Source organism: Schistocerca cancellata, chromosome 7 (genome assembly GCF_023864275.1).
Source record: "Schistocerca cancellata isolate TAMUIC-IGC-003103 chromosome 7, iqSchCanc2.1, whole genome shotgun sequence".
In the NCBI taxonomy this organism is placed as follows: domain Eukaryota; kingdom Metazoa; phylum Arthropoda; class Insecta; order Orthoptera; family Acrididae; genus Schistocerca; species Schistocerca cancellata.
The window spans coordinates 602,012,388-602,040,130 of NC_064632.1; the positions used below are offsets into that span (position 1 = coordinate 602,012,388).

Consider the following 27,743-nt stretch of genomic DNA (forward strand, 5'->3'; position numbering starts at 1 on the left):
TAAAGGAGAAAAACCTTCAAAAATTTTCTATTTCTTAGTAGGAGTTGGTCGTTAAGAATATTGTCTTTAACATGTTGCACATGCTTAAAGATCTGCATTTCTTCCAAAACATTCAGTTTTAAGCCCGTAATCTCGGCATGAAGTAACTCGATATTAACTGAAGGGCTCGGCGCATGAGCCGTTTGCACAAGGTGTTCTGCATAAGTAGAGCCCTTACTACCGTCACCGCTTCTAGTAGGAATATGCTTTTTATACCTGAGACCCAGAGCTCGCCCCGTTTGCCCGATGTAAAATTTTGGACAGGCCCTGCATGTAATTTTATATACTCCTGATTGGGAAAGTTTTCGCTCTTACTCTGCAAGGAGTGAATTAAATTCCTATGTAAACTATTATTAGTAGAATAGGCGACTCTGAAATTATGGGCTCTGAGTAAACGCTCCAATTTGTATTGCCTATGTAAGGGACAGATATCACTGCCACCTGTTTGTCATCTAACGCATCCCCTAAGGTGGAAGACGTAATATTATTTTTATTTATTTTCTTGTTATACATCTGTCTTACCAACTGAGGTCTATAGCCATTATTTATAGCAATATTCTGAAGTGTGACCAGTTCAGTTTCTACCACATCTGGTGCAAGAGGGATAGCTGTAACTCGATGAATATTAGAATGAAAAAAGGCCATCTTATGGGCGTACGGATGGGTCGAGTCTGCAGGTATAATATTGTCGGAAAACGTATTTTTCCGAAAAATATTAAATTCAATGCAGTTGTCAACCACAGTTAAAGTGAGGTCCAAAAAATTTAAGGACCTAGTATCGGATTCTCGCTCAATTGTAAAACTGATATTATGGTGAAGCCCATTAAAAATTGAAAAAAATATGGTCCACATCATTTTGAGAACCATCAATTATTAATAGAATGTCATCAACATATCTTTTATAAAATTTTATTCTCCTAAGAATCTCCACTATATGGTGAGTAGCAACTTTCCTTTTCTCGTATTGTTATATTCCATACTGGATTTTCCATTGTTTGATTAACTATATACTTAAATGACCAAAGAGATGTTTCTCTCCCACAGTATTAATTGACCACTATTAATCTCATTAGATAGGGTAATACTGACAGCAGCAGAAAATGCAAAAGAGCAGGAGTCATTATGAATAGGAAGGCAGGGCACAGAGTGAGCTACTGGGAACAGTCCAGTGTTAGGATTATTCTTATCAGAATCAACATAAAACCTACGCCGCCAACAATAGATGTTCCAAATCAAAGAAGAAGTTGAAGAGATAGAGAAGATGCATGAGGATACTGAATGTGTAATTCAGTATATAAAGGGAGGTTAAGCTCTAGTAATCATGGAGGACTGGAAAGTGATAGTAGGGGAAGGAATGGAAGATGAGAATAAGGGCTCCTTGCGTTATGTAATAAATTTTAGCTAGTAATAGTAAATATACTGTCATAATTTAGGAGTAGAGGTAACAACTTGCCAAATAATAGAGGTGTGGCTCATCAATAGGCACATAAATGAGACTGAAAACTTTGCTAGCTTTCAGTCCTAAAGTAGAAAGCACACACACACACACACACACACACACACACTACGACACTCTGCATTCTAGTTTTTAGCAGGCACAATGTAGACTAACAGGTGAGCAAAGTTTTCAGTCTTGTTTATGTGCCTGTCAACAAGTCGATGTCTCTACTAACTGGTGAGTTGTCACCTTCACTTCTAAATTATTTACAGTGTACCAGGACTTTACCATATAAATACACTCTTCAAGAATACAAGAGGAGAAGGTTCACTTGGAAAATAATTGTATGTTTGGGAATGTACAGGCTGCATTAGATTATGTTGAGACAGAGATTGTTGGATTGGATTGTAAGGTGTACCCTGGAGCAAAGGAGAGGTTTAGGTAACAATTTAGTACAGTAAGATGCAGTGAAAGAGAATCATCAGCAGGAATAAATATGTACAGAAGAACTGAGAAATAATTGTATGTGTGTTTTCTGAGGCTGTAGGTACTGTGATAATGATATCACCATAAACAGTTTAGTTGACAAGGAATGGACATTCCTAAAATGGCCATTACAGAAATTCAGTAGACAAATATAGGTACAAAGAAGGTAAATGTGAAGAAACCCTGGCAGATACAATATTTCAATTGTACAATGAAAGAAGGAAATTAAAAAAAGTTCAGGAAATGTAAGGAATATGGTGTCACCGCCAGACATCACACTTGCTAGGTGGTAGCCTTTAAATCGGCTGCGGTCCATCAGTATACGTCGGACCCGCGTGTTGCCACTACCAGTGCTTGCAGACAGAGCGCCGCCACACGGCAGATCTAGTCTAGAGAGACTCCCTAACACTCGCCCCAGTTGTACAGCCGACTTTGCTCACGATGGTTGACTGTCTACAGAAGCTCTCATTTGCAGAGGCGACAGTTTATCATAGCCTTCAGCTACGTCATTTGCTACGACCTAGCAAGGTGCCATATTCAGTTACTATAATTACTTCAAGAATGTATTCTGAACAGTACCGTCAAGATTGAACATTCATCATTAATGGGTTAACGTTAAGTATCAAATTAATTATGTCCGCTTTCTGAATTCTCATTCCTTGTCATGTTCCAGACCTCACGTCAGTATAGTTCTTCCCTCTTCACAGCAGCCTGCGTGAGTTAAAACACATGCATTTCGGCCTCCACTCGTAACACTGTGGTGGCTCTTCTGCTAACACAAAATTGGCGATGAGGAGCATAAACGGTGTTCTTAACTATACTGACAAATGTCGTTGCGACTGCCCTGATTTCATTGGGTAATGGCTTCGCCACAATCTCCAGATGTACTGTCCGAATTTTATCGCTTACAGAGTTAGCAGATGCAGGCATTACTGGATGCCCTTGGATAGCTCATCCAGGGTCAACGTGCAATGCAAAACGATGCGGCAGCAGCTGCTCCACTGCTAACACAGTCACAACCCGCAGTTGCACTGACCTTCAGACCTTTTGATGCTGAACTGGAAAGCTGGACGGAGTGGTCACGCCAATTTGGATTCCATCTCGCCACCAACAGAATTCAAGGTAACGAGCGGCAGCCTTTTCTTTTGTCGGCCGTCAGTGTGCAAACCTACAGTGTGATAGTCAAATTATTTCCCCGACGCGACATAGCAACTCTGTCCTACGAAGAAATTTTGTCTGCATTAGATGCATATTTCAAACAATCAGTCAATGTAGTTGTGAAATGGTATACCTTCTTTCGTACAAAACGTATGGCAGGTCAGACTAATCAGGAGTGGGTTGCAACCTTGCAAGGCCTTATTAGGGATTGTGCTTTTGAGCGTCAATGTGGGCTCCCATATTCAGATACTATGGTACGTGATGCAATTGCACAGAACGTTTCTGATGTTCGAATAAGGGAATAGATTTTGAAACTAGTCAATCCCTCCCTTCAACAAGTGATGGATATATTGGATCGGCAGGACACACTTGACTTTGCTCGGGAATCATTTGAAAATTTGCCAGCCGTGTGTCAGGTTAACCAGCTCACTGGGCGAGTTGCACGAGGCAGTAAACAGCCCTCCCGCCCAGCAGCGCCGCTGCCACTAGGCTCCCAGCCATGTGTGCTGCGCCGGCAAGCAAATGCAGTGCTCAAATCATGCCCGCGATGCGCTACTACACATTTGCGTGAGAATTGCCCGTCACGCCAAGCTATTTCCTTTTACTGTAATAAAAAAGGACATGTTCAGAGTGTTTGCCAGAAAAAGCTCAGATCGGAAACTCAAAACCATTCCAGGCCCTTTGCTTCACGCCGGAATCGAACCACGAATACTCAGGCTCGCGAAACTTCACCCACGGAAATTCATGTCGTTCATTCCACTCCACCCAGTGCCACTCTCTCGAACAGTGACTGTATTCGTCCCATAAATAATGTGTGTCGACATCACTGGAACTCCCATCAGGTCGCAAGTGATTTTGTACCAGTGTCAGTTCACGTTGCACGGGACAGTCGCTCTTGTTGTCAGCAGGACAATAAACTTTTTGTAGACTTGGACATTAACGGCAAAGTGATACCATTCCAGCTCGATACCGGAGCAGCGGTTTCACTGATCAATCAAGACACTTACAAACTGCTGGGCACACCTCCGTTGCATGCCGCAAATGTTAAGTTAACTAGCTATTCAGGTCCACAGATCCCTGTGTTAGGATAGTGCAGCCTTCTTGCAACAAGCAAAGGACAAACAAAACTTGTGTTATTTTACATCCTTTGTTCTTCTTCTGCAGTGAACTTGTTTCGTTTCGATTCATTTCAGTTGTTTAACTTGTCTATAGTAAATCAGGTCCTATCAGTGAACCAGACTGTGCCTTCAGACAGTGTTTCTTGTCTATGTGAAGAATTTTCAGACATTTTTGCACTGGACCTCAGTTGCGCTAAGAACTACAAAGCACATTTGGAACTGAAAGTAAACACGCAACCAAAATGTACATTCAAGTAACTTCCCTTGTCTTGTGCATGTGCATAGATAGTGGGTCAGGCTTGTAAGTGAGCAACCATTTGTAGCTGCGGTTTATGGCAGGCCATGGCCCATCAACAAAACATCTTGGAATCACAAGATGTAATTGAACGTGTGCAGGCTTCTCTCTGGGCATCACCCTTAGTAATTTTGCCAAAACCTTCGGGAAAATTGAGACTTTGTGTGGAATTCAAGGCAACAGTGAATCCACAACTAGTGATTGCAACTTTTCCTTTACCCCGCCCGGAAGATCTTTTTGACAAACTGTGCCCGGGCAAATATTTTTCAAAGTTGGACCTAGCAGATGCGTACTTGCAAATACAAGTGGACGAAGAATCCCAGTGCGTTCTGGTGGTTAACACACATCTTGGTTTGTATCAATTCAAACGACTGCCATTCGGGTGTGCATCCGCCCCTGCATTGTTTCAGCAATATCTACAAACTGTTTGTGCATCGGTCCCTACCGCACCAAACTATCTGGATGATATTGTGATCTCCGGAAAGACGGAAGAAGAAAATTTAGCCAATCTCAAAACATTATTTCAGGTTTTGCGACATAATGGTCTTCGCTTATGGAAGGACAAATGTGTGTTTTTTGCTAGTGACTTGCCATACCTGAGACATGTACTCAATGCCCAAGGCATACATCCCAGTCCCACACACCTCCGTACCATACAAGACTGACCTTCGCCGCAAAATTTGAAGCAGCTACAGAGTGTGCCGGGAAAAATCAACGATTATCACAGATATGTGCCGCATGCCTCTTCCATTTCAGCTCCACTTCATCGCTTATGCCGTAAAGGTGTTCCGTTCGTCTCGACGACGGAATGCGAACGCGCCTTTCGTCGGTTGAAACGGCACTGCTTTCCAATTCTTGCCTTATGCCATTCGATCCCCAGAAGCCCCTTTTGTTGATGGTGGATGCATCAGATTTCGGGATCGGTGCTGTGCTTGCGCACAAAGATGGCTCGCACAATCGCCCTATTGCCTTTGCGTCAAAATTGCTCTCATCTGCGCAAAGAAATCATTCACAGATCGAGAAAGAAGCATTGGCACTCGTATTTGGTGTTACAAAGTTTCATGACTTCTTGTATGGTCGTCAATTTACCATAATCACAGACCACATATCTTTGACATCACTTATTTATCCGAACAAGGCTGTACCTCCACGTACAGTGCAGAAATTCATTCGCTGGTCTATTTTCCTCTCGCAGTACCACTATGATATCTTGTATCGGTCCACTGCTAAGCACGGGAACCCCAATGCGTTGTCCCGTTTGCCTCTTGCTGAGGATAGGGCATTCGATTCCTCCGAACTTGCTTGCATGTTCATTGAACCGGAAACCGATGACATGGTCGAATCGTTTCCGATTGATTTTCGTCGTGTAGCTACAGCCACAATTGCCAACCTTGTCCTTGCTATCGGTCTGCATTTTGTTGCTACACAATGGCCCTTGTCAAAGTCATGCATCGGGGACCCGTTGGTTCGCCAATTTTTTGCTCACAAGGAGAGACTTTTTGTTCGCTGTGGTGTTTTGCTGTTACGTTCTGATAATGATCAGTCCAGGGTCGTGGTCCCACATTCGTTAGAGTCCTCTGCCTTAAAGCTTCTCCAACAAGGACATTGGGGTATAGTGAAAACGAAAAAACTTGCTCGTCAGCACTGTACTTGGTTCGGAATCAATGCCGCGATTACGAATATGTGTTCTTTTTGCATGGTGTGTGCCAAACAACAATCAGCACCACCGCGGAAATTCTTTGCATGGCCAAAAGCCACTTCCCCTTGGGAACGCTTACACATCGATTATGCTGGTCCATTCTGGAATGCTCGATGGTTGGTTGTGATAGATTCATTCAGTAATTTTCCTTTTGTTGTCCGGATGTCTTCCACGACATCATCTGCCAACATCCAAGCGTTATCTGCTATCTTTTGCATTGAAGGTCTTCCACAGACAATTGTTTCTGACAATGGCCCACAATTCATGTCCGCAGAATTTCAGTCATTCTGCAAGGCCAATGGTATTCAACATCTGACATCTGCGCCATTTTTGCCACAGTCAAACGGTGCCGCTGAATGATTGGTCAGGACCTTCAAGTCACAGATGTTGGAATTGAAAGAGTCGCATTCTCGGGAGGACGTGTTATTCCTCTTTTTGTTCTCGTATCGCTCTCAGCCCTGAGATGGTCACTCGCCAGCTGAGTTGCTCCACGGTCGCCATCATCGAACCTTGATGTTTTTGCTACATCCACCGCATCAGGTTCCTGTGCACCGGCGGACACCTGCTTTTGCTCCACGCGACGTTGTCTACTACCACCACTATCGAAGTTCACGGTGTTGGCTCGAAGGGCGCATTCTTTGCTGCCTTGGATGCACTATGTATCTGGTTTTGGGGGCTTCTGGTGAGGTGCACCGGCATCTCAATCAGCTGCGCCTCTGTCGTCACACAGGATCTGCCACTCCCCGTCTGCTTTCAGCGATGGTGCTGTCCAGTCAGCGCCCTCAGGACCCATCTACTGGCTAGCCTCAGCCCCAGGTGTTACTGACGCTGCTTTCCATTTTGCCCCATGGCGACGCGCCGCTGCCACCTGTTCTCCCACCAGTGACACCCGCAGTGGATGCATTGCTGCAGCCGCCGGGTGCCTCCATGGGTCACGCACCGCCGATCGCTACCTGTGACCAGTTGTCCTCCGACATGGAACTCTTGCTCGCTCTGGACCATATGTCGTCTTCGCCTTTCGGGATCCCCAGCCCGATGGAGGTCGACCCTTCAGCCCCTCCTGTCTCTCTACAGGCGCATACACCACATGTTGCATGCACCCTGGAATAGGTTTTCAGGCGTTCCCTAGCTCCCCGCGGTCTGAATGGCAGGGTGTGGGCGGCACAGCCTCGCCTGTTGTTAGGCTCCCCACTTCGTCACATACGTCAACATGGGATCCTCCCCACGGCGGGCGGAGGCCTTATACGACAACCGTACGCCGATTTGCAGGGGAGGAACGTGGTGTCACCGCCAGACACCACACTTGCTGGGTGGTAGCCTTTAAATCGGCCGTGGTCCATTAGTATATGTCTGAACTGCATGTCGCCACTATCAGTGATTGCACACCAAGCGCCGCCACACGGCATGTCTAGTCTAGAGAGACTCCCTAGCACTCGCTCCAGTTGTACAGCCGACTTTGCTAGCGATGGTTCACTGTCTACAGATGCTCTCATTTGCAGAGATGACAGTTTAGCATAGCCTGCAGTTACGTCATTTGCTACGACCTAGCAAGGCGCCATATGCAGTTACTATAATTACTTCAAGAATGTATTCTGAACAGATAATATTGTGAATCATGTGCCATCAAGAGCGACTTTCATCATTAATGGATTAAAGTTAAGTATCAAACTAATTATGTCCATTTTCTGAATTCTCATTCCTTGTCATGTTCCAGACCTCATGTCAGTACAGTTCTTCCCTCTTCACGCCAGCCTGCGTGAGCTAAAACGCGTGCATTTTGGCCTACACTCGTAACACGGTTTTGGCTCTTCTGCTAACACAAAAAGGACCACAGGAATGTGTCACTTAGGAACAAAATAAATGGGAAGTGCAGGGAAGATAACATGACGCAGCTGCACAAAGAAATGAAGAAATCAGAAAGGAACTACTCATTGCAGAAATAGATTCAATGTACAGGAAAATCAAAATAGCCTTTAGTGCAATTTAAAGCAAAACTATCAACATTATGAATGCAAAATGAATTCCATTGTTAAACGCAGAGGACAGAATGGATAATTTGAAGGGCACACTGAGGACCTCTAGGAGAGGGATAACCTGTCTGCCAACATGACAGTAGAAAAATGAGAGGAGATTGAAAGACATACAGTACCCAGTATTATAGCCAGAGTTTAACACAGCTCTGGAAGAGTTACAAATAAATAATATATGGATTAGAGACAGATAAGATTCCTTTGAGATTTCATAAACTATAGGTAGAAGTGGTGAAGACATACTACTTTTGGGAGAATATCATCCACATAATCTCAGAGATAGCAAATACAGGTGAATGTCAGGAAGAGTGCACAATCACCTTAACAAGTTATATGTTAAAGAATAATCTATAGAAGAATAGAAATGCAAACTGAGAGTATGCTACATGACCACAATCAAACATATATAGTTGTGACACTCACTGCTATGAAAATTGTTACTGTCTGATAGTTGGTGCGATGCTAGCATCCCAAGTAGTGAGAAAGCAGCCATAAAATTAAAGTTAGTTTTTAATTGTTTTCTAGTTAACTAACACAATAGTTATTACATTTTTGCATTCGATGGATTAGTAAATTATCAAGATGATAATGGTCATGAAATACATCTAAAAACAGCTGAATCCCCCTGATTCTGTGACCTAAGCTACTACTTACTGATGAAGAAATACTTTTGAATATGTGTACAACTGCAGCTTACTCCATTGAAAACAAGAGAATGTAAACACATATTTCACGCATGAGAAAAATATATTTCTTTTGTTGTCTGCACTTATTATGGCAGGCACATTCTTTGGCACATAACAACTTTGTAGGGAGTCTAATGTTTTCCATAGTCTCACACTCCACTCAATTCATAACACATAAATATTTTTGTAAATGTAATTACCTTTGCTTCAAAAGCAAATGTGTTGAAGATTCTTACCATTTGTGGCTAAGAGATGGCAACAACTGTGGAATTGGTTTCTTCTGTATTGGGAAACAGTTTTATTGCTTTTATAAAAACAATTATAGCAACAATTCCACAATTGTTTCTGCATCTAAGCCAAAAATGGTACGAACCTTCAACACATTCGCTTTTGAAGCAAAATTATTTATGTGTTATAAAGTCGAATGAAGTGTAAGACTATGCAAAACATTAGGCAGCATACAAAGTTGTTACGTGTCAATGAAAGTGCCTGTCACAATAAGAATAAACAACAAAAGATATGTATTTTTTACTATCATGCCAATCTGGTTTTTCCTTCAGCTACAGTTGTGGTAGTTTATCTGCTACATTAAATAATGTACACATTGCATTCCATACGTGTTTCCTATGTTCCACATTCACTAATTTAACAGAAGTGCAGTGAAGAAAACTTCACATGTTTGAGTAGATATATTACACCTTTCTGCAGAAGGTCAGGTTTCCCTCTGTTATTACCTAGCAATTTTTATGTTCTTAAAGAACATGACATTCACCAGTAAATATCTTTAGGTCACAAGAAAATTTCTTTAAAAAAAAAAAACTACTGTAATTTATCTGTTCACGCTTCCTTGGGCCAAACCTAAGAAAAAGACAAATGTGGTGTCTTCTTGTTGTTGTTGCTCCTATTTATTGTGCTACAGATGCTTCCATTTGTAAAAACCATTCTACAGATCAATATAAACAATTACGATTCACTTTCACACGATCTTGCTGAACTCAACATTGTAACTTCCTGGCCACTTGATGCATTGCAGTCTCAGAGATTAACAAAAAAGAGATGGAGTGTCACAAGTGTTATGTTAGACTGTGCAGATGATTATCAGTTAAGCTTTAGGGAGGATAAAGGCATTTGAGATGCAGTTTTGACACTGCACATTGTAATGGATGCACAAGTTATTGAGAAAAATCAAGACACTTTCATAAGCTTTGCCAACTTAGTGTTCAACAATCCTAATTGGTGCAAGACGTTAGAAATTACTAGAACAATAAATGTAACCTGTAATAAAATGTGAGTAATATGCAATATGTTTCAATGGCAAAACATCAGAATCATTCCCTGTAAACAGTGGTGTAAAGCAGGGGTGTCTGTTAGCTCCTACTCTGTTTGGCATTTTCTTTTCCCTTCTGCTGAAATTTGCTTTTGAAGACTGTGAGGAGGGAGTGCATTTATATACAAGATCTGGTCGAAATCTTTCCAACATTGCCCTTCTCAAGGCCAAGACCAAAGTCTTATTCGCGAGTTGTTATATGCAGATGATGCAGCTCTGGTAACAAACTCAGAGGACGAGCTGCAGTATCTAATCGACAATTTATCACATGCATGTGGAAAAATTGGTCTTACCATCAGCCTCCAAACGACTAAGATCATGGCACAGGGAACCACCAAACTTTCATCCATCAGCATTGATGGCAATCCTCTCCTGGTAGTTGATGATTTTAGCTACTTTTGATCTACAATATGTAGCAACTTGTCTGTGGGCAATGAGATTACCAACAGAATTGCAAAAGCATCAGCTGTCATGGGTAGACTGAAAAACAGGGTATGGAAGACTGGAATACTTACAATAAAAACTAAATTGCAAGTATATAACGTCTGTGCTATCAGCACCCTTTTGTACAGCTGTGAGACATGGACAACTCTTGCTAAACACGAATCCCAACTGAACAGTTTCCATCTCCTTTGTCTCCGGAGGATCCTTCAGATCTCTTGGAAGGATAGAGAATCCAACACTGAAGTATTATGGCTCACAAGCACAACCAGCATTCATGCACTCCTGAGCCACCAACGTCTAATGTGACTGGGACATGTCAGGCACATGGATCCTTAGTGAATACTGAAAAAAGTGCTGTACGGAGAACTTTGGGAGTGTGTGACGCCAGTAGGAAGACCACACCTTTGCTTCAAGGATGTCTGCAAGAGAGGTCTGACCAAGGCCAGCATCGATCCAAGTCAGTGGGAAAATACAACTGGTGACCGTGTCAAGTGACGACAAGCCGTGTGCAATGGGGTTGAGCTTGCAGGAATATGACATCGAAGCCACAGCCCAATCTCCCAATGGAAGCACCCTGGAAAGCCAAAACCGAGAAAAGCACACCAAGTTTGATAAAATTTGAAAATTTTGTCCACTGTTTTCTTCAATTACCATGGTGTAGTGTATCATGAATTTTTGCCTAATGATCGTATGGTCAATAAGAAGTATTACCTTGACATTATGCGGTGTTTGCGAGAAGCAATAGACTAAAAATGTCCAGAATTGTGGAAAAACAATTAATGGCTTTTGCATCATGAAAATGCATCTGATCATTCATCATTGCTTGTGAGAGATTTTTTGGCCAAACACAACTCGACAATCATGCCTCTGAAGAGACTATGAAAATACGAAGACTTTCAACGATGCAAGAAATAAAAACTGCATCGCTGGAAGTACTCAAGGCTGCACCAAAAATTGCTTTTGAGAAGTGCTTCAAGGATTGGAAGAAGCTTTGGCTCAAGTGTTTTGTATCTGAGGGGGTTACTTTGAAGGGGAAAACATGAATATTGATGAATAAGTAAATACTTTCTCATAAAAGTATAGAGTCACCTTAATTTTTGAACAAACCTCGCATTTTTCTTAATCTCCTTCACTTCCCCCCCCCCCCCCCCCTTACCTAACCCTGTTCCCTGTACATATCTGAACCCCCACTATCTTTATCCACCTCCTCCCTCACTTCTTTGTCCATATGCTCTTCTCGTTGTTCATAACCATTTCCTTCCCTCTTCTCTGTCCATCTCCTCCTCCCCCTCTATTATCTTATTTCTTGTTGTTTCAAATGGAATCTTAATTGGGAAAGCTGCTGGATTTGTGAAGGTAGCATCTTTAATGGCAGTATCTCACGAGGTTTTAATCTACAAACAGATAGTATTATAAAGTGAGCAATTATCACAACTTTCCATTAAAAATGACTGCTTAAAGGAAAAGAAAACTGCACATTTTCACAGCACAGCTTAGCATGTTCTGTCTCATGGTCAATTTAACAGAAAACGTTTATTGTATAATTCTTATTTGATCTGCCTTGAGATGCTGTCTATGCTCTTTGTCAATCTCATTGACTCAATGAGAGCTTGGCGTTGCATGTACATCAATCAATATTTTGATACCTCGCTGGTGACAATTTTTCCATACCATGAACTGAAAACAACTGACTGCCTGCAAATTACCATGAACTGACATCAATTCATCTTTGAAACACCACACAAGTATGATCATCATGGATAATGTGCTGAAATATCGATTTCAATTATATTCTTTTTTGCAAAACTTCAATGTTTGATGCTGAATTTGTTGCTGTTATGAAAACATTTGAAAGCGGAAAAGCTCGGAATCTTTTTTCCCTCAGTCCGGAACCGTGCTGCTGCTACGGTCGCAGGTTCGAACCCTGCCTCGGGCATGGATGTGTGTGGTACCTTTAGGTTAGTTAGGTTTAAGTAATTCTAAGTTCTAGGGAACTGATGACATCAATATTAAGTCCAACAGTGCTCAGAGCCATTTGAACCATTTTGAGCTTTTCCACTCTAATGGTTTGTCATGTGAGTAATAACATTCTGATATTCTCATGTAAAAGTTTTTAATATATTTTAAAGTCTTAAAACAATTTGACATGCCAGTGTATGTGTCATGGTTGTTATTCATTCTGGATTTATTGTTATATAGACGTCACCTGAAGACATGGCTTTAAAGCCATGTAACCAGTAGTGGTACAGTAATAAATGATCAAAATACAGCAGAAGTGGTTATTAATACCCAAGATGAATACTCATAGCTGTGGTTGTCTGCAGCTGCTAGCATCTGCCTTTTTTGGAATTGGAATAATTATTCTTGAAGTCTGAAGGAGTTTCATCATGATGTAAGTAGAAAACAAAAATAATGAAAATTTGTGGACAGTTTCAGAGGTAAGGTTCTTCCCCTTTAGGCTATATGCACGCAGAATAATTCAACATCATTTAATTATGCAAACACAAACCATTGACTGCGATCCTGTTCGCTGATGAATGTGACCATTTCCTGCCATACTGCCAGGGCCCATTGGACCTATGGTACCACTGTGTGCTCGTTCATGTCCATTTTGATGTGGGAAGGTTTGAAACTGCATTGCCTTGTTGGGATCCATTTCTTCACGAAATCCTAGCAAATGGAATGTAGCATAGGGGCATATCTCGTCCTCCATGCCTGAAAATGAGAAGTCAGCTGGGTAGACATGTTCACAAATTGTCAACAGAAAAATTAGAGTTCACAGCAAACATTACTGAAATGTAAACTATTCATACAAACTTTGAAATGGATAGATGTTGTATCAATGTCCTTGATTCAAGAAACCTATTTTATCAAAATTTAACTGTACTGAAACAAATGTATGAAAACATTTTCAAATATTTTACATATGAAAATAAATTTTACCGAAAATAGCATACAGTGTACAGTTCATTCAATGATGCCTCCATATAAGAAGGAGGGAGGAAGATGAAAGTATGATAACAGGTGCTACTATCTTCACTTAAAACTTCTGGGCTGATAGGCTGTGGTCAATCCAGAAAGCTTTCCCCTGATGTTTCAACTCCGACTGCCATCTTCATCCTCACTCCAATAACATTTGCATAACTAATTTCTACACGTTTCCAAAAATCCATAAACCTAACAATCCTGAACACCCCACTGTTGCTCATTGCTGTGCTCTTATTAAAACCATTTCTGCTCTTCTCAACCAATAAGTTGTAGCATAGCCTCTCATGTTAAAGGTATACAACATTTCCTTAATGAATTCTTGATCATCTTCCTCCTATTAACCTGGATCCCTACTCATCACTGTTGATAACACCTCCCTTTACACCAATATCTCCCATGCCAATGGTCTCGTTGCTATCTAACACTGCCTTCGCCAACGTCCTTCTGGTTTCAAACAAACTACCTCATTCCTACACAGTTAAACAATTATGTCCTCACATGTAAATACTTTTCTTTAAGGGGAAGACATATAAACAAATCATCAGCATACCAATTGCCCACACCTCGACATCCTCATATGCTAATTTATGGAACATCCAGAGGAAACCTTCCCAGTCTTCGGAAACCAGAAACTCCTTGTCTGGTTTAGGTTCATTGACGATATCTACCCTCATTCCCCCTACCTCCTCAAAACCTTCTCTTCCATTCACTTTACCTGGCCATCCTCACAAAAGGACCACAGGAATTTTGATTTATATTGACAGGATGTGTAGGGCATGACTGCCATGCATACTTACGTATTTTGTATGGTAGTGATACTCAAGGATTCGGCAACCAGGCAAGTCTGTTAAGTGCTTAATAACAGGAGCACGAAGTCCATGGGTCAAATCTTTCTGCTGCCCCCCCCCCCCCTCCACAGCTGTGCAAATTATCATTATTGAATGATTAGTTTATTGTTTTCATAATCTTTATTCTGCAAACAGGAGAACAAGTTTTTGTAAGGAGACTGGAAAAAAGGGTATACAAAAACTCTCAGTCAAATCAGTATTGTCATTGTATTTATGTTATTATATCTACATGCATGACAAGTAGAATGTGTAACTTATGGAGCACTGCACAGATTGGGATGATGCTGATCATAGATACATGGAAAACAATAATTATTGTGATGTACGGCACTTGTAATGGACACTGAAACTTTGCATGCAGATGTTTTCTTCAACGTGTCTATTGCAAAACAAACTTGGTTTACATTGGTAAACAGTTCTCAGTCATCACACAATTTCATGGTGTACTATGCATATCTGTTGTTATGATTGCGTGGGAATGAGAAAGAAGAAAATGAGGTGGGGGTGGGTGGGTGGGGATAGGGGGGTGGGGTGGGGGAGAGGGAGAGAGAGAGACAGAGAGAGAGAGAGAGAGAGAAGGAGGGAGGATATAAGGAGTGAGATTCGATCCACAGACTTTGAGCTTCTGAAACTAAGCGCTTCCTCAGTTGGCTGCACAATCCTCGACTGCTAACACTAATATGAAGTACATAAGCATGCATAAATTTTCTAGAAAACAGTTGAGAGTTGTGTCTTCCAGTTTACATACACTGAAGTCCTAGTTGGTCCTTACACACCCTGTCAATCAAATCGGTGAGGGGAATTCGTATGGTCCCTCTATCAGCCCAATGTGCCACCTTCCTGAAGTTGACCGTCACCTCTCTGATGGCTGTACTCACACCTAATTTTGACAGCAGTCATCTCTTCAATACCAAAAAATTTCTCCCATATAGCCAGGTCACCTTTGGATGGTGTATCTACAGTGATGAAAATTTCCTTGCCTAGTATTCTGAAGGACTCACTAAGGCCTTCACAGAAAGGTACTATCCCCCAAACCTATTCTGCAAACAGTTTTCCCACATGATATCCTCAGGTCTCCCTAATTCTCCCGCCACATCCAAGAACCAGCTGCAATGGAGCACCCGACCCAACACCATACAAGTCTGGGGCAAATCAAGCAAGTCTTATGTCAGGGCTCCAACTATCTACCATTGTGCCCAGAAGTGAGGGAGCACCCTACCCACAATACTACTCACCACTCTCAAAGCAGTATTCTACCACCCACTCAACCCGCAAATACCGATCCATCCCAACGCCATTCCGACTCCCACCCAGCCCCTTGCCACTGGGGTCATATCCCCGTGGAAGGCCCAGGTCCAAAATTCCCCCACTCAGTGCTTCCTAATCTGTTCTCATCACTGGCTTATCAATCCTTCAGAGGCAGGATCCCATGTAAAAACAGCCACGGTGTATACCAGCTGTGTTGCAATTTCTACACAGCACTGTATGTGAGCAGGACCAGCAGCCAGCTGTCCAATAGAATGAATGGCTACGACCAAACTGTGGCCGAGAGTAGAGCTGACCGACCAGTGGCAAAATGTGCTGCCGAGCACAGTGAGCTCGAGTTTAGTGGCATCCTTACATCCTCCACCCACTCTCCCCTACCCTACCACTCTCACACCAGATTCTCCGAACTACTGGGGTGGGAGTTATTCTTACAACACATCATACGTTCCTATAATCCACCTGGCCTCAATCATTGCCAACTGACTGTCCCCACACCATCTACAGAATAGTTTCCCCTTCCTCTGTACTGCACTCCCTCCCAATCTACTCCTTCGTGTCAGCAGCACCTCGTGCTGCAGGAACTCGCCGGCTCCAGTATGTCGCATTCCCGTCACACCTGCTGCTTCTCCCTCAAGCATTCCTATTCTGCACACCTACTGCCTCCCTCTGAGCTGTCAGTTGTGCTTCTCTGACTGTCCCTCTTGCTTCCCACCTCTTTTCTCCCTCTATCCAGCCCCTCTGACACAACACTTCTTTATTTGATGAGCTGTCTCCTTCACTCTTGATGGGTTATGTTACTTGGCACTGATGTTTCAGTATAGCCATATACCTATTATTTTTTAATACCTTCGTGTAGCTTATCATTCTTGATAGCTATATACAGAAAAATGGAATATATGGTAGTCTGACATATTTCAAGATAACCAAACCTGTACAAATATCAAGTTACAAAAAAGAATCTTTCGAAGCAGTGAACTGACTTTCATCACATTTAACCTCCCAGCAAACAACATATACAGCTAAAAGCTACAGATTGAGCATCATTTTTATAAATTATTACTGTTGGCTTTACTCCTCCATCTCTACTTCAATTTTATAAATTTACATATTCTACTAATTATACATCATTTGTAAATCTGGGAGCTAAAATTGTTTGGTTTTCTTATTGTATGAATGTAAATCACACTTAACCAATTATCATTAATATAGATCTTTTAAAATAAAATGTGATGTTATTTTACACCAGTTGTGTATACATATTGTGTAAACTATACCACACTTAAAAGCATACAAATCACATGCCTGCAATAATATGTAAGTTTTTGACACATAGTATGACCATGAAGCTTTTGAGGAAATGACATAAGGTAACATCTTCATATTTATTTAATTAAAAAAATGCTAATGTGACTAAAGAAGAACATGGAAAACATTCACACTACTCTGCATTCTCCTAAACTACACTATTCCATTTGAATCTACACATGCAACACACACATAAGAAAGGAGTTATACTTCATCTGCTTGACAAGGATAAAAATTAGTAAATCTTCTCAGCTACATATTTGGATACAAGAAACAAAAATAGGAAAATGTTGTGGATTGAATGTCCCTATTATATCGAGAGATTAATTACAAAAGAAAGATGCGCTGTCTGTACATAAATGGCACTTATTAGCCAGTGGAAAATCAAACTAAATAAGTTTATTCATCATCAAGCTTCAGAATGCCAGTGCAGTTTGTGTAACCAACACATATATACTGTATTACCTACTGAATGACACGGCCTACCTTCTGTAGTTTGCAAGAAGAAGGAATGGAGGTATATTCGGTGAACATGGCAACCTGTCTCTCCTAGTAAATCCTTATGTCAAAAGCTGTACTAGAAATAACAAAACTGGAAATTTAAAACAATTTTGCTTATGTGCAGCTACAGGATTATTGTAAAGAAGCACATATTCTGTAGAGGTTATAGAACTTTTGCACAAATTCACCAGTTTTAACGGCATTTGTAACTGCTAACTTTTTGGTGAGAGGTTTATTGTCTAAAACACAGAAAAAAACTATTCTTCTTAGCTGATAAACTTAGGCAAAAATGCACAGAATGATCATTATTGTCCTGAAATTAACTACACTGATGCAAATGGAGTTTTCTACAAATCTGACAACAACCTCAAACTGGGAAAGAATACCATTTTTTACAATATTCTCATTTTCCACCTTACAGAGGGAATAGCAAGTGAAATGATATGATTAAAAGATTAAAGAATGTGTGTGTGTGTGTGTGTGTGTGTGTGTGTGTGTGTGTGTGTGTGTGTGTGTGTGCATTGGTAATGCATTCTTGTATGACTATAATGGAGAAGAAAAACAAAGAAAGAAAAGATTACAATTTACGAAGTTCCATTAAAAAGACGCAGACATTCGATCACCTGCATCCATTTGCATTAATCAGATTAACTTTTACGGAATGCTATATTGACACATGCAAACAAATTTGTTTGAGAAACAGAACTGCTGCTATACTTGATTAAATGCCAGATAAGAGAAAATATTCTGAATCATTCGTAAGTACTAAATGTGCATAAGATGTGAGCTTTCTGAGTGGCAACTCTCAGATAGTGTGTGATACTGCTGTGGTAATAAATCAGATTTCAACTGGATACACTGTATCATAAGGAAACTGTTTTGAGACATGTTTTTAGTCAACAGATACTTGTGAAATGCTTATAACAAACTAGTGATATATATATACTTGTACTATTATGCAAGCACAACTGATCTTTACACTTCAGTGTTCACCACCGGGACAAATTACTGGTGGGTACTTAGCTGCTGTCTTATAGGATCAGCTTTAGTCATACAATGCAGAAACCTATCAATCTGTTAACAACATATGCGTTTTTTCCCTTTTAATATACAAGGTCTGTTAAAAAAAAATCCGAAACATTCATAATTTCACAACAGTGGTGTGTTGGAGTGAAATACAGTTGGTATCCCTGCACATGCCTGTGTTCAATGCATAACTGCCAGAAGTTTCATTGTTGTATGTCTGTTAGTTATTATTCAGTGTTGTAATGAGTAGGATGTTGCATCACACAGTTTGTGAATTTCGAGATGGTGGAGTTAGAGGAGCAATGCGTCTGCTTGAAATTTTGTGTGGAACTCAAGAAAATCTTTACATAGATGCACCAAATGATGCAGAAGCCTATGGTGATGAGTGCATAAGCTGTACTTGGTGTTACGAATGGTTCACATGATTTAAAAATGGCTGGATGAAAGTTAAAAATTACCCTCATGCAGGAGGCCCTTGGATGTCTACTGACAATGCTCATGTCAGGAACATCAACGAAATTGTGCATGCCAATCGCAGACTGCCTGACTGAGAGATTTCAGAAGAATATAATACTTCAGTTGGATCATGTCATGAAATCCTGACACAACATTTTGGAATGCATGGTGTTGCCACTAGGTTCGTCCCACGGCTCATGAGTCACGACCAGAAACACCTTCCCCTCACAATCTGTAAAGAGCTTTTGGATAGTGCAAATGAGAAAGAGATATTCCTTAAAAGAATCAGAACAGGTGATGAGACATATTTCTATGATTATGATGTTGAGACCAAGGTTCAGTCTTCACAATGGGTAAGGAAAGGTTCTCCAAGACCAAAAAAAGCTCGTCAGGTCAGGTCAAATGTCAAAGCCATGTTGATATGATAGTTTTCTTTGACTTTGAAGGATTAGTTCACCATGAATTTATGCCACAGAGACAAACTGTTAATTGAGGGTATCATCGGGGTGTGTTGCAATGCCTGCAAGTAAATATGAGAAAGAAATGGGCTGAAATGTGGTGGACAATTCATGGCTGTTGCTTCACGATAATGCACCCACACATTCATCCCTGTGAGTGAATCACTATTGCACAAAAAATGAAATCATCCTCCATACTCTCCAGACCTGGCCCCTGTGGATTCTTTTTGTTTCCAAAGTTGAAAACCCCGTTGAAAGGACAAATATTTGCAATGATAGGTGAGATAAAAGAAAATTTGCAGACAGCACTTTGCTTGATCCAGCGAGGGGCATAGTAAGATTGCTTTCAGAACTGGCACTGGGAATGGTGTATCAACTGTGGAGGCTAGTATTTCGAAGGAGGCCATGTACAATAAGTAAAAGGTATGCACAGAAAAAATTCGTGGACAAAGTTCCGGAATTTTTTGAACGGACTTAGTATAGATGCAAGCATAATGCTAAAATTTAAATATCTGATTTTTTTAAGAGGAATAACACTAACAAAATTTAGAAGCTGCAGTTCCATTATGTAATAAGCTTTCTAAAATCCTATAAGCCCTGACTGTCAGAGAGAGAGAGAGAGAGGGGGAGAGAGAGAGAGAGAGATTCCACTTGGTATTAAAAATACCTTTCAGCAAAACAAATTCACTTTGTAAGCAAGTGTCCTCTCAGCACCCCTAGACAATATCATTCTTTCAGCACAATACGAGTGAGTAACTTATTATATTGACTTACCATATGTCATATTAATTAATTATTGTGAATTTATGTACTATTAACATTTTTTGAACTGAGAAATGAGTTTTCTCTTACTACCACAATGCAGAATACTACTTATTAGGAATATTTAACTCCAGAACTTATTCCAACAGATCAAGGAAGATAATTTTCATTACTGCCCACAGAGAAATGATGAGTAACAGTCAGTGAAGGTCAAAGGAGAATATAATTCCCCAAAAAGCTCCAAGACTAGAAATGGTTCAGTCTGTGGGTAAGCAAACATCTGCTGTGCAGCAGATTTCATTGGAGGGAAGCATCACGGACTCACCTCCAGCACGGCTGTAGAGAGCTTCATCAGATCCGGGGTGGCCTGAGAACTTACGGATGCCCGAACCAGGGGGATGCAGGCTGAGTTCCTCATACATGTGCCTGGGATGGCGGGGATCCCAGGTAGCATGACTGCGAAATGAGCCTGGGTGACCTGAACACCCGGTGAGACAGAAAGTGGAATATGGAATGGGATAGGAAGGAATGGACGAGCAAATGCATCAATAAACAAAGCCAAACAAAAAATCTCATATTAAAATAAACACATGAACATCAATCACTACAAACATTTACAGCTGTATAAAATGAAGCTTCTCAAGACAAAGCAAAATTAAACATTGTGAAGCTTATGATACCAAACATCTGCAACATATTATCACAATGCACTGGTGCAGACGCGGAACATTCACGTAGTATGTGGATGTGTTGTTACGATAGTGTTTCTTTCACTTTATTTTTTTAGGGCCCATCACTAGTACTATTTTAAAACATTGCTTAACTGCCATCATTTACAACTTAAGAAAATGTGGAGTAATTTTTAAAAAGTTTTTATAAACTTATGTAATTTAAGTCTGATGTGTAAAATTCATATGAAGTGAAAATCAAATAAGTTTAATATACTTATATGGATATGGTGTCTGTTCTTTCGGACATGTCTGAAAGAACAGACACCATTGATGACCTGCAGCTGTCTAGAACGAAATTAGAATTATATTAATACCTTCAGCTGATGACGGGCGTTGATACATATCAACAGAGGATAGCGTGACTGCAGGGACTATCTCGAGCACGACTCCCGCGAGACCCACATTCTCACGTTGTATGACCACACACTACATTCGTAGTATCCCACCCCAACACACTCATTACTCGTGGAAGACATTCTTACCGAGTCCTGTAAGAGTTTGGGGAATATGTGTGCATCCACACAGTAGAAGAATGTCATGGCTGGTATTGCCAAAACAATATACTTACATGGATATGGTGTCTGTTCTTTGGAACACTACGAATGTAGTGTGTGAACATACAAGGTGAGAATGTGGGTCTCACGGGAGGCGTGCGCAATATAGTCCCAGCAGTCATGCTATCTTCTGTGCCCTGGGTGGCTCAGATGGATAGAGCGTCTGCCATGTAAGCAGGAGATCCCGGGTTCAAGTCGTGGTCGGGGCACACATTTTCACCTGTCCCCGTTGATGTATATCAATGCCCATCAACAGCTGAAGGTATTAACATAATTCTAATTTCATTCTAGAGAGCTGCAGGTCATCAATGGTGTCTGTTCTTTCGGACATGTCCGAAAAAACAGACACCAAATCCATATAAGTATATCATTCTGGCAATACCAGTCATGACCTTCTTCTTCTGTGCGGATGCACACATATTCCCTGAACTCTTACGGGACTCTGTAAGAATGTCTCCCACAAGTAATGAGTGTGTTGGGGTCGGACACTACGAATGTTGTGTGTGGACATACAAGGTGAGAAAGTGGGTCCCGCGGGAGGTGTGAGATAGTCACTGCAGCTGCGCTATTCTCTGTACCCTCGGTGGCTCATATGGATAGAGTGTCTGCAATGTAAGCAGGAGATCCCGGGTTCGAGTCCCAGTCAGGGCACACATTTTCACCTGTCCCTGTTGATATATATCAATGCTCATCAACAGCTGAAAGTGTTAATATAATTCTAATTTCAAATACGTTTAAGGCTTCCTTTCTAAGAGTTCTACCAAACAACACTTTAGAGGTAGAACATGATCATAAAATGCACCTTTGAGTAAAATTACAGTATTTTTTCTGTGTTGTTGAAGTTAACTTTACTTATGTCACTTTCATTTTACCTATCTGGGCACCAAAACATTTAAGAAGACATGAGATTATCTGATGCATGTGTGTGTGTGAATATATGGGATGGGTATCACGCCCATAGGAGGGAGGGGAGGTGGGAGGTATAACATTGAACATCCTATAATGGAAAAGGGTATAAAGGTATTAATTCTCTGCATGCTCCAAAACAGTACTTCATAATACTTTGTATTGCCGGTAATATGAAATCTGCAATGTCGTGTATAAAATATCCACTACTAAAGGAACAAATAATTTTTGAGACTGGAAATTTAATCATTACACGTAAAACTTACTGAAGTGCGGAAACAGTATTCTCATTATTGACACTTTTCTTAAAGGGGTATATTTCATGCATTGATTGTCAGAATATATGGTACTCCTCTGTATATCACATGTCTATTCTCCCTTCTGTCAGGGAGTGGAAAGCAGTTAACTTGCAAGGACTTTAGCACTTCACTCTGCAGATCTGGAATATTATGACTACCGTTCCCAATTTAACGATAACAGCTGTTTTCATTCGTCCAACTATTATCATTTTCACCTTTACAGTTATTCCAGTGAGACATTTTCTGCTTTAAACCTACTCATCAGTCTACTCGACACACTTTATAGGACCAAAATGTCATCTGCTTCTGTTCATCTCTTTGAAACACTACATCATTTAACTGTCTTGTACCGCTTAACAACCTCTCCTTACCATTTCATTCACTGCTTTCAATCATTATTTGTTCTATGCTTCAACTCTGCATTGCTCTTATTTTAATTTTCCTGTACTGTTATTGTTTCATTGCTGTGTCATGATATCTGCGTTCCTCCCACTCTCATTCATTCACATTATAATTATTATTTCTTTTATTGTTATTACTTCATTTGTAGTAGCAGAGGACTGACAGTTACACAGCTTCTTTATTGAGAAAAAAAAAACAGGGAACAGCATAATGGGAAAGAAACTTTTAATCTACATCTACATCTATACTCCGCGAGCCACCTTACGGTGTGTGGCGGAGGGTACTTATTGTACCACTATCTGATCCCCCTTCCCTGTTCCATTCACGAATTGTGCGTGGGAAGAACGACTGCTTGTAAGTCTCCGTATTTGCTCTAATTTCTCGGATCTTTTCGTTGTGATCATTACGCGAGATATATGTGGGCGGTAGTAATATGTTGCCCATCTCTTCCCGGAATGTGCTCTCTCGTAATTTCTTGAAAGAAAATATCTCTTGCACTTGAGTGCAAGAAATATAGAAAGTCAAGACATAATGGGGGGAGGGGAACAGATGCGTCATTTGGACACTTCAGAAATGAGTATGGAAAAAGACTGGATGAAGGAGAGGCACACAGGCAAGGTAAATGAAAAAGGGACTGAAGAGAAGGATATCTGATGGAAGGGTACCACTGAAGATTATTCTTCCCAAGGTATCAAAACAAATAAAGTAAATGGGTGACACAAATGAAAGAGTTAACCAAGATGAAGAAGCAGAGAAGATGACAATAGGAATCATATGATTGAAATGCTGTGTTTGGTGGACAGTTACAGTTATGTTAAACTGTAATTAGAATGAGATTTCTAGTTTGTAAGGTGCACTGTGTTTCCTGTACTTGGATATTGTATGTCAGAGATATAATTTGCCTATCTGTTTTCACTATCAGTGTCACTGTCTTCTAAACAGCAAGAACTTTGCCACCTGCTTCACCATTTGGGTTTTTAGCGGTAACTCCTGAGAACTTCACAGTCAGAAAGTTGTCCTTGCTCTGTATCATACATTTCATTCTATCGATCCACATAAACTCAATGGTTTCTCCCATCACTGCTTACTGTCTCAAATTCGTATAACCTCTGTAAATTGTCTGTTGACCTAGTATTCACCCTCCCAGTATTTCATATTCTTCTCCCTCTCCTTTTATTTTATTTTACTTTAACAGTCTTTATTTCTCTGCTATATTCCTTTTCCCATTGCCACCCTTTGGTAATAAACTATTTATGACCCTATCCATCACCTCCAGCAAAATTAAAATCAATGTATACCAGTCAATAACAGTTTTAATTGATCTGAAAGTGTATTAATTTTTTGACTAAAGAAACAGGAAGAACTGAAGACTATAAAAAGTGATTTAATAACTGAGCAGAGTCGGTGGCTCGCACATCTGAATGCCTTTCAGCCTCAGCTGTGATGCTAATAAGGTTTGCTTGGAAGGTCCTGGAAGTGATGGATGGATGGGCTTGGTGTCACAGATAACATAATAATGAATTTACTGTGGCAGACTATGATGTTGGCACATAATCAAGTTTGATAAAAGGCACAAAGTAACTAATGTCTCCTTTATGTGTAAAACACTTTAATGACCAGTTTTGATTATACAAGCCTCTCCTACTGCTTTCCAATGTTAATTTCCTTCTTATCCCTTTCCAGTATGTCACTTTGCCCACAATTCTGAGAACTTTTCCAATTCAATCCTTTAAAAGTACTCATTATTTATACAACAGTTTTTGCACATTATGGCTTTATTTTATCACATGCTCTTCTATTTCTATTTGTCATGTTTCACTATTTTACAAATTTGTTTCCATTATGAAATTCTCCATGTGTGGTTCTATGTTATTTTCTTGAAGTGCGATGATATCAACTGCATATTTCTGTGTGAGCCTGGAAAGATACTCACATTTTGCTCGACTTATCCCTTCGATATTCAGTTGACAGATGCGCAGAGATGGTCCAATTCTAGGAGCTTGTGGGTCCTGAATAGGACCGCACATGTCCTTCTTCATTCTTTGACCGAGAGGTCTTTTCAGACAGTTCGGTCTCATCTTATCGTTGTTGCTTTCTTAGCACCACCCAGGGGTCACGTGTAGGGTATTTAAAGGTTATACCTACGGACGTGAAGCAACGTAGGACCCTTCCAAGCAGACGCAAGGATTTGATCTTCCAAGGCGTCAGTGGAGGATCATTAACCGCATTCGAACTGGACAAGGCAGATGTGGCTATCTACTGCACAAATGGGGATGGGTTGGCTCTGCAAATTGTGACTGTGGTGCCCCCTCACAGACGATTCATCACATTGTTGCTGACTGCCCTCATCGTACTTTCAGAGGAACTTTAATGGACATTCACCGTACATCGGACGAAGCAGTCAAGTGGATTGAAGAACTAGACATAGAGCTGTAAAATTGCACGAACTTGTGATTGTACATTTTAGTCCTGAAAATATTGTATATAAATGTAAATCAATGTACACATCATACGATAAATAATAAAAAAATATGTTATTTTTATTTTAATTATTTGCACTGCTAAATCAGACAATGGGAAGTCCAGAATGGAATAACAGCAATATGGGAAGGATAGACTGCTATTCACCACACACGGGAGGAACTGCGTTGCAGGCAGGCATAATGAAAAACACTGCTAAAATATTATTAAGCTTTAGGACAGAGTCCTTCTTCCAAACTAGAAAGCACACAGACATTCACACATAAGTGCAACTCACAAACATGGCTGCAGTTTCTGGATGCTGGAGATTGGCTGTTAATTTTAGCAAATTTTACAGCTTTATTTTATCATATGCTCTACTATTTCTGGCAGTCAGATCCCAGCATGTGCAAACAGTGGCCACAAGTGAAAGAGTTGCCCTTGTGTGAATGCATGTGTATGTTTTTAATTTTTTTATTTTCGAAGGAGGATTTCGTGAGAAACCTTAATATTTTAGCAGTTTTTGTCATTATGCCTGTCCACGACTGTATACATCCTCTATGTGGTGGGTAGTAACATTAACTGCAATCCATTTGTGCCATTTTATTAGGTATTACATGCTGTAAAATGGGAGGAAGGCTAGGGTTTAATGTCCCATTGATAATGAAGTCATCACGCAAGAAGCACAAACTTGGATTGGACAATGATGGGGAAGGAGTTACATTGTTCAGTTTCGTGAAACTATGGAAAACTTAAATACAGATTGACAAGTAAGAATTTAAGCCCTACTGCCCCTGAATGCTAGTGGAGGGCCTTAAGCACTGTCCTACCTCATTCATTCATTGTGTGTTGTTATTTCTTTCCGATATATGAATGAACATGCCACTAATAATGTTTCCTCAGCACTTTCGTATCATTGGTTTTGTCAGTCTGCAATCCCTTCATTGTTCATTCAAGTCAAGCTTCTCTCCATTCAACTTCTAGGCTGTAGTCTCTGTTTTGCATCTATTTTATTTGTTAATTATTCTTTCGTATCCTACTATGTATTTCTCTAAACTTCCCACACCTATGTCCAGCCTGCCCTCACCTCCCATCCATGGGGCTGTAAACGTCCCAAAGTCTCAACATGAATCAAGGAGCCCAGCAATTTTCTATTTGAAAGTAATTTTCACCTTTCAGCCAAATGTCTTTCCACACAGTGTTCACTTTTTCCTCCTGTTCTCTGACACTACTACGCAGTTCAGTGAACCAGTTGTTGATCATGGAATGCAATCCCTATTTTAACCCACTTTTGAGATTAGGAGTCAGCAGCTGATAGAGAGCAATTCAGTATACCTGCACTCCCCTTCCACAGTCTCCTTCCTGCATATGTACCTCACTTTCATCCTTATGCTCATTGTCAGTTCTTGATAGAAGACATCATACTATATAATGTATGAAGCTAACTGTTCAAGTAATGGAGATATCACCCTTTGTTAATATAATAATAATAATAATAACTCTTTTATATATATTTACTTTAATGTATAATTAACAGTTTTTTTATTATTATGGCTGCTGTGGGAGGAGGTGGAAAACTACATCTTTATCACCATGTCCCTCATTATTACTTGCTTTCCTTATGTGGGTCCAAAACAAGAATAAAATTCACTGATTTGGTTTGTTGGCTGTGCACAGCAGCTGATGACTTTTTGTCATGTATAAAGATTTTGGGTGAGATGTCAGAAAATTCTTACTGATATTGTTTATGGCATAAACAGGGTTGTGCCTAAATATTCTGAAATAATTGTAGGGATCGAAAAGCTAACTTGTTAGCCATTGACCTAAGAAGTGATCCTATTTTCATTTGTATGTAAAACAGGTCTAAAACAAAGAATAGTCTGAAATGAAAGATGAAAAATAGGGTACAAAAGATTTACTTACCTAGTAGATGCAGATTAGCAAACATAAAAATTTGTAATTTTTCATATGCATCTATCAACGTCCTATCCTTTCATATCTACTTTTATTTTGTTTCAGTATTAATAACATGAGCGCAAGCAAATTAACAAGATACAATAA

The 27,743-nt window shown here is 40.4% G+C and overlaps 1 protein-coding gene across 1 annotated transcript in view; it reads right to left on the reverse strand.

Annotated features, from left to right (window-relative positions):
* Positions 1 to 27,743, reverse strand: part of LOC126091914 (Down syndrome cell adhesion molecule-like protein Dscam2) — an 895,908-nt gene that overhangs the window by 59,621 nt on the left and 808,544 nt on the right. The window contains exons 32-33 of the mRNA XM_049907230.1: positions 20,656 to 20,808; positions 13,230 to 13,435 (exon numbers count right to left, since the gene is read on the reverse strand). Coding sequence (XP_049763187.1) covers positions 13,230 to 13,435; positions 20,656 to 20,808 — 359 coding nt within the window. The remainder of the gene's footprint in view (positions 1 to 13,229; positions 13,436 to 20,655; positions 20,809 to 27,743) is intronic.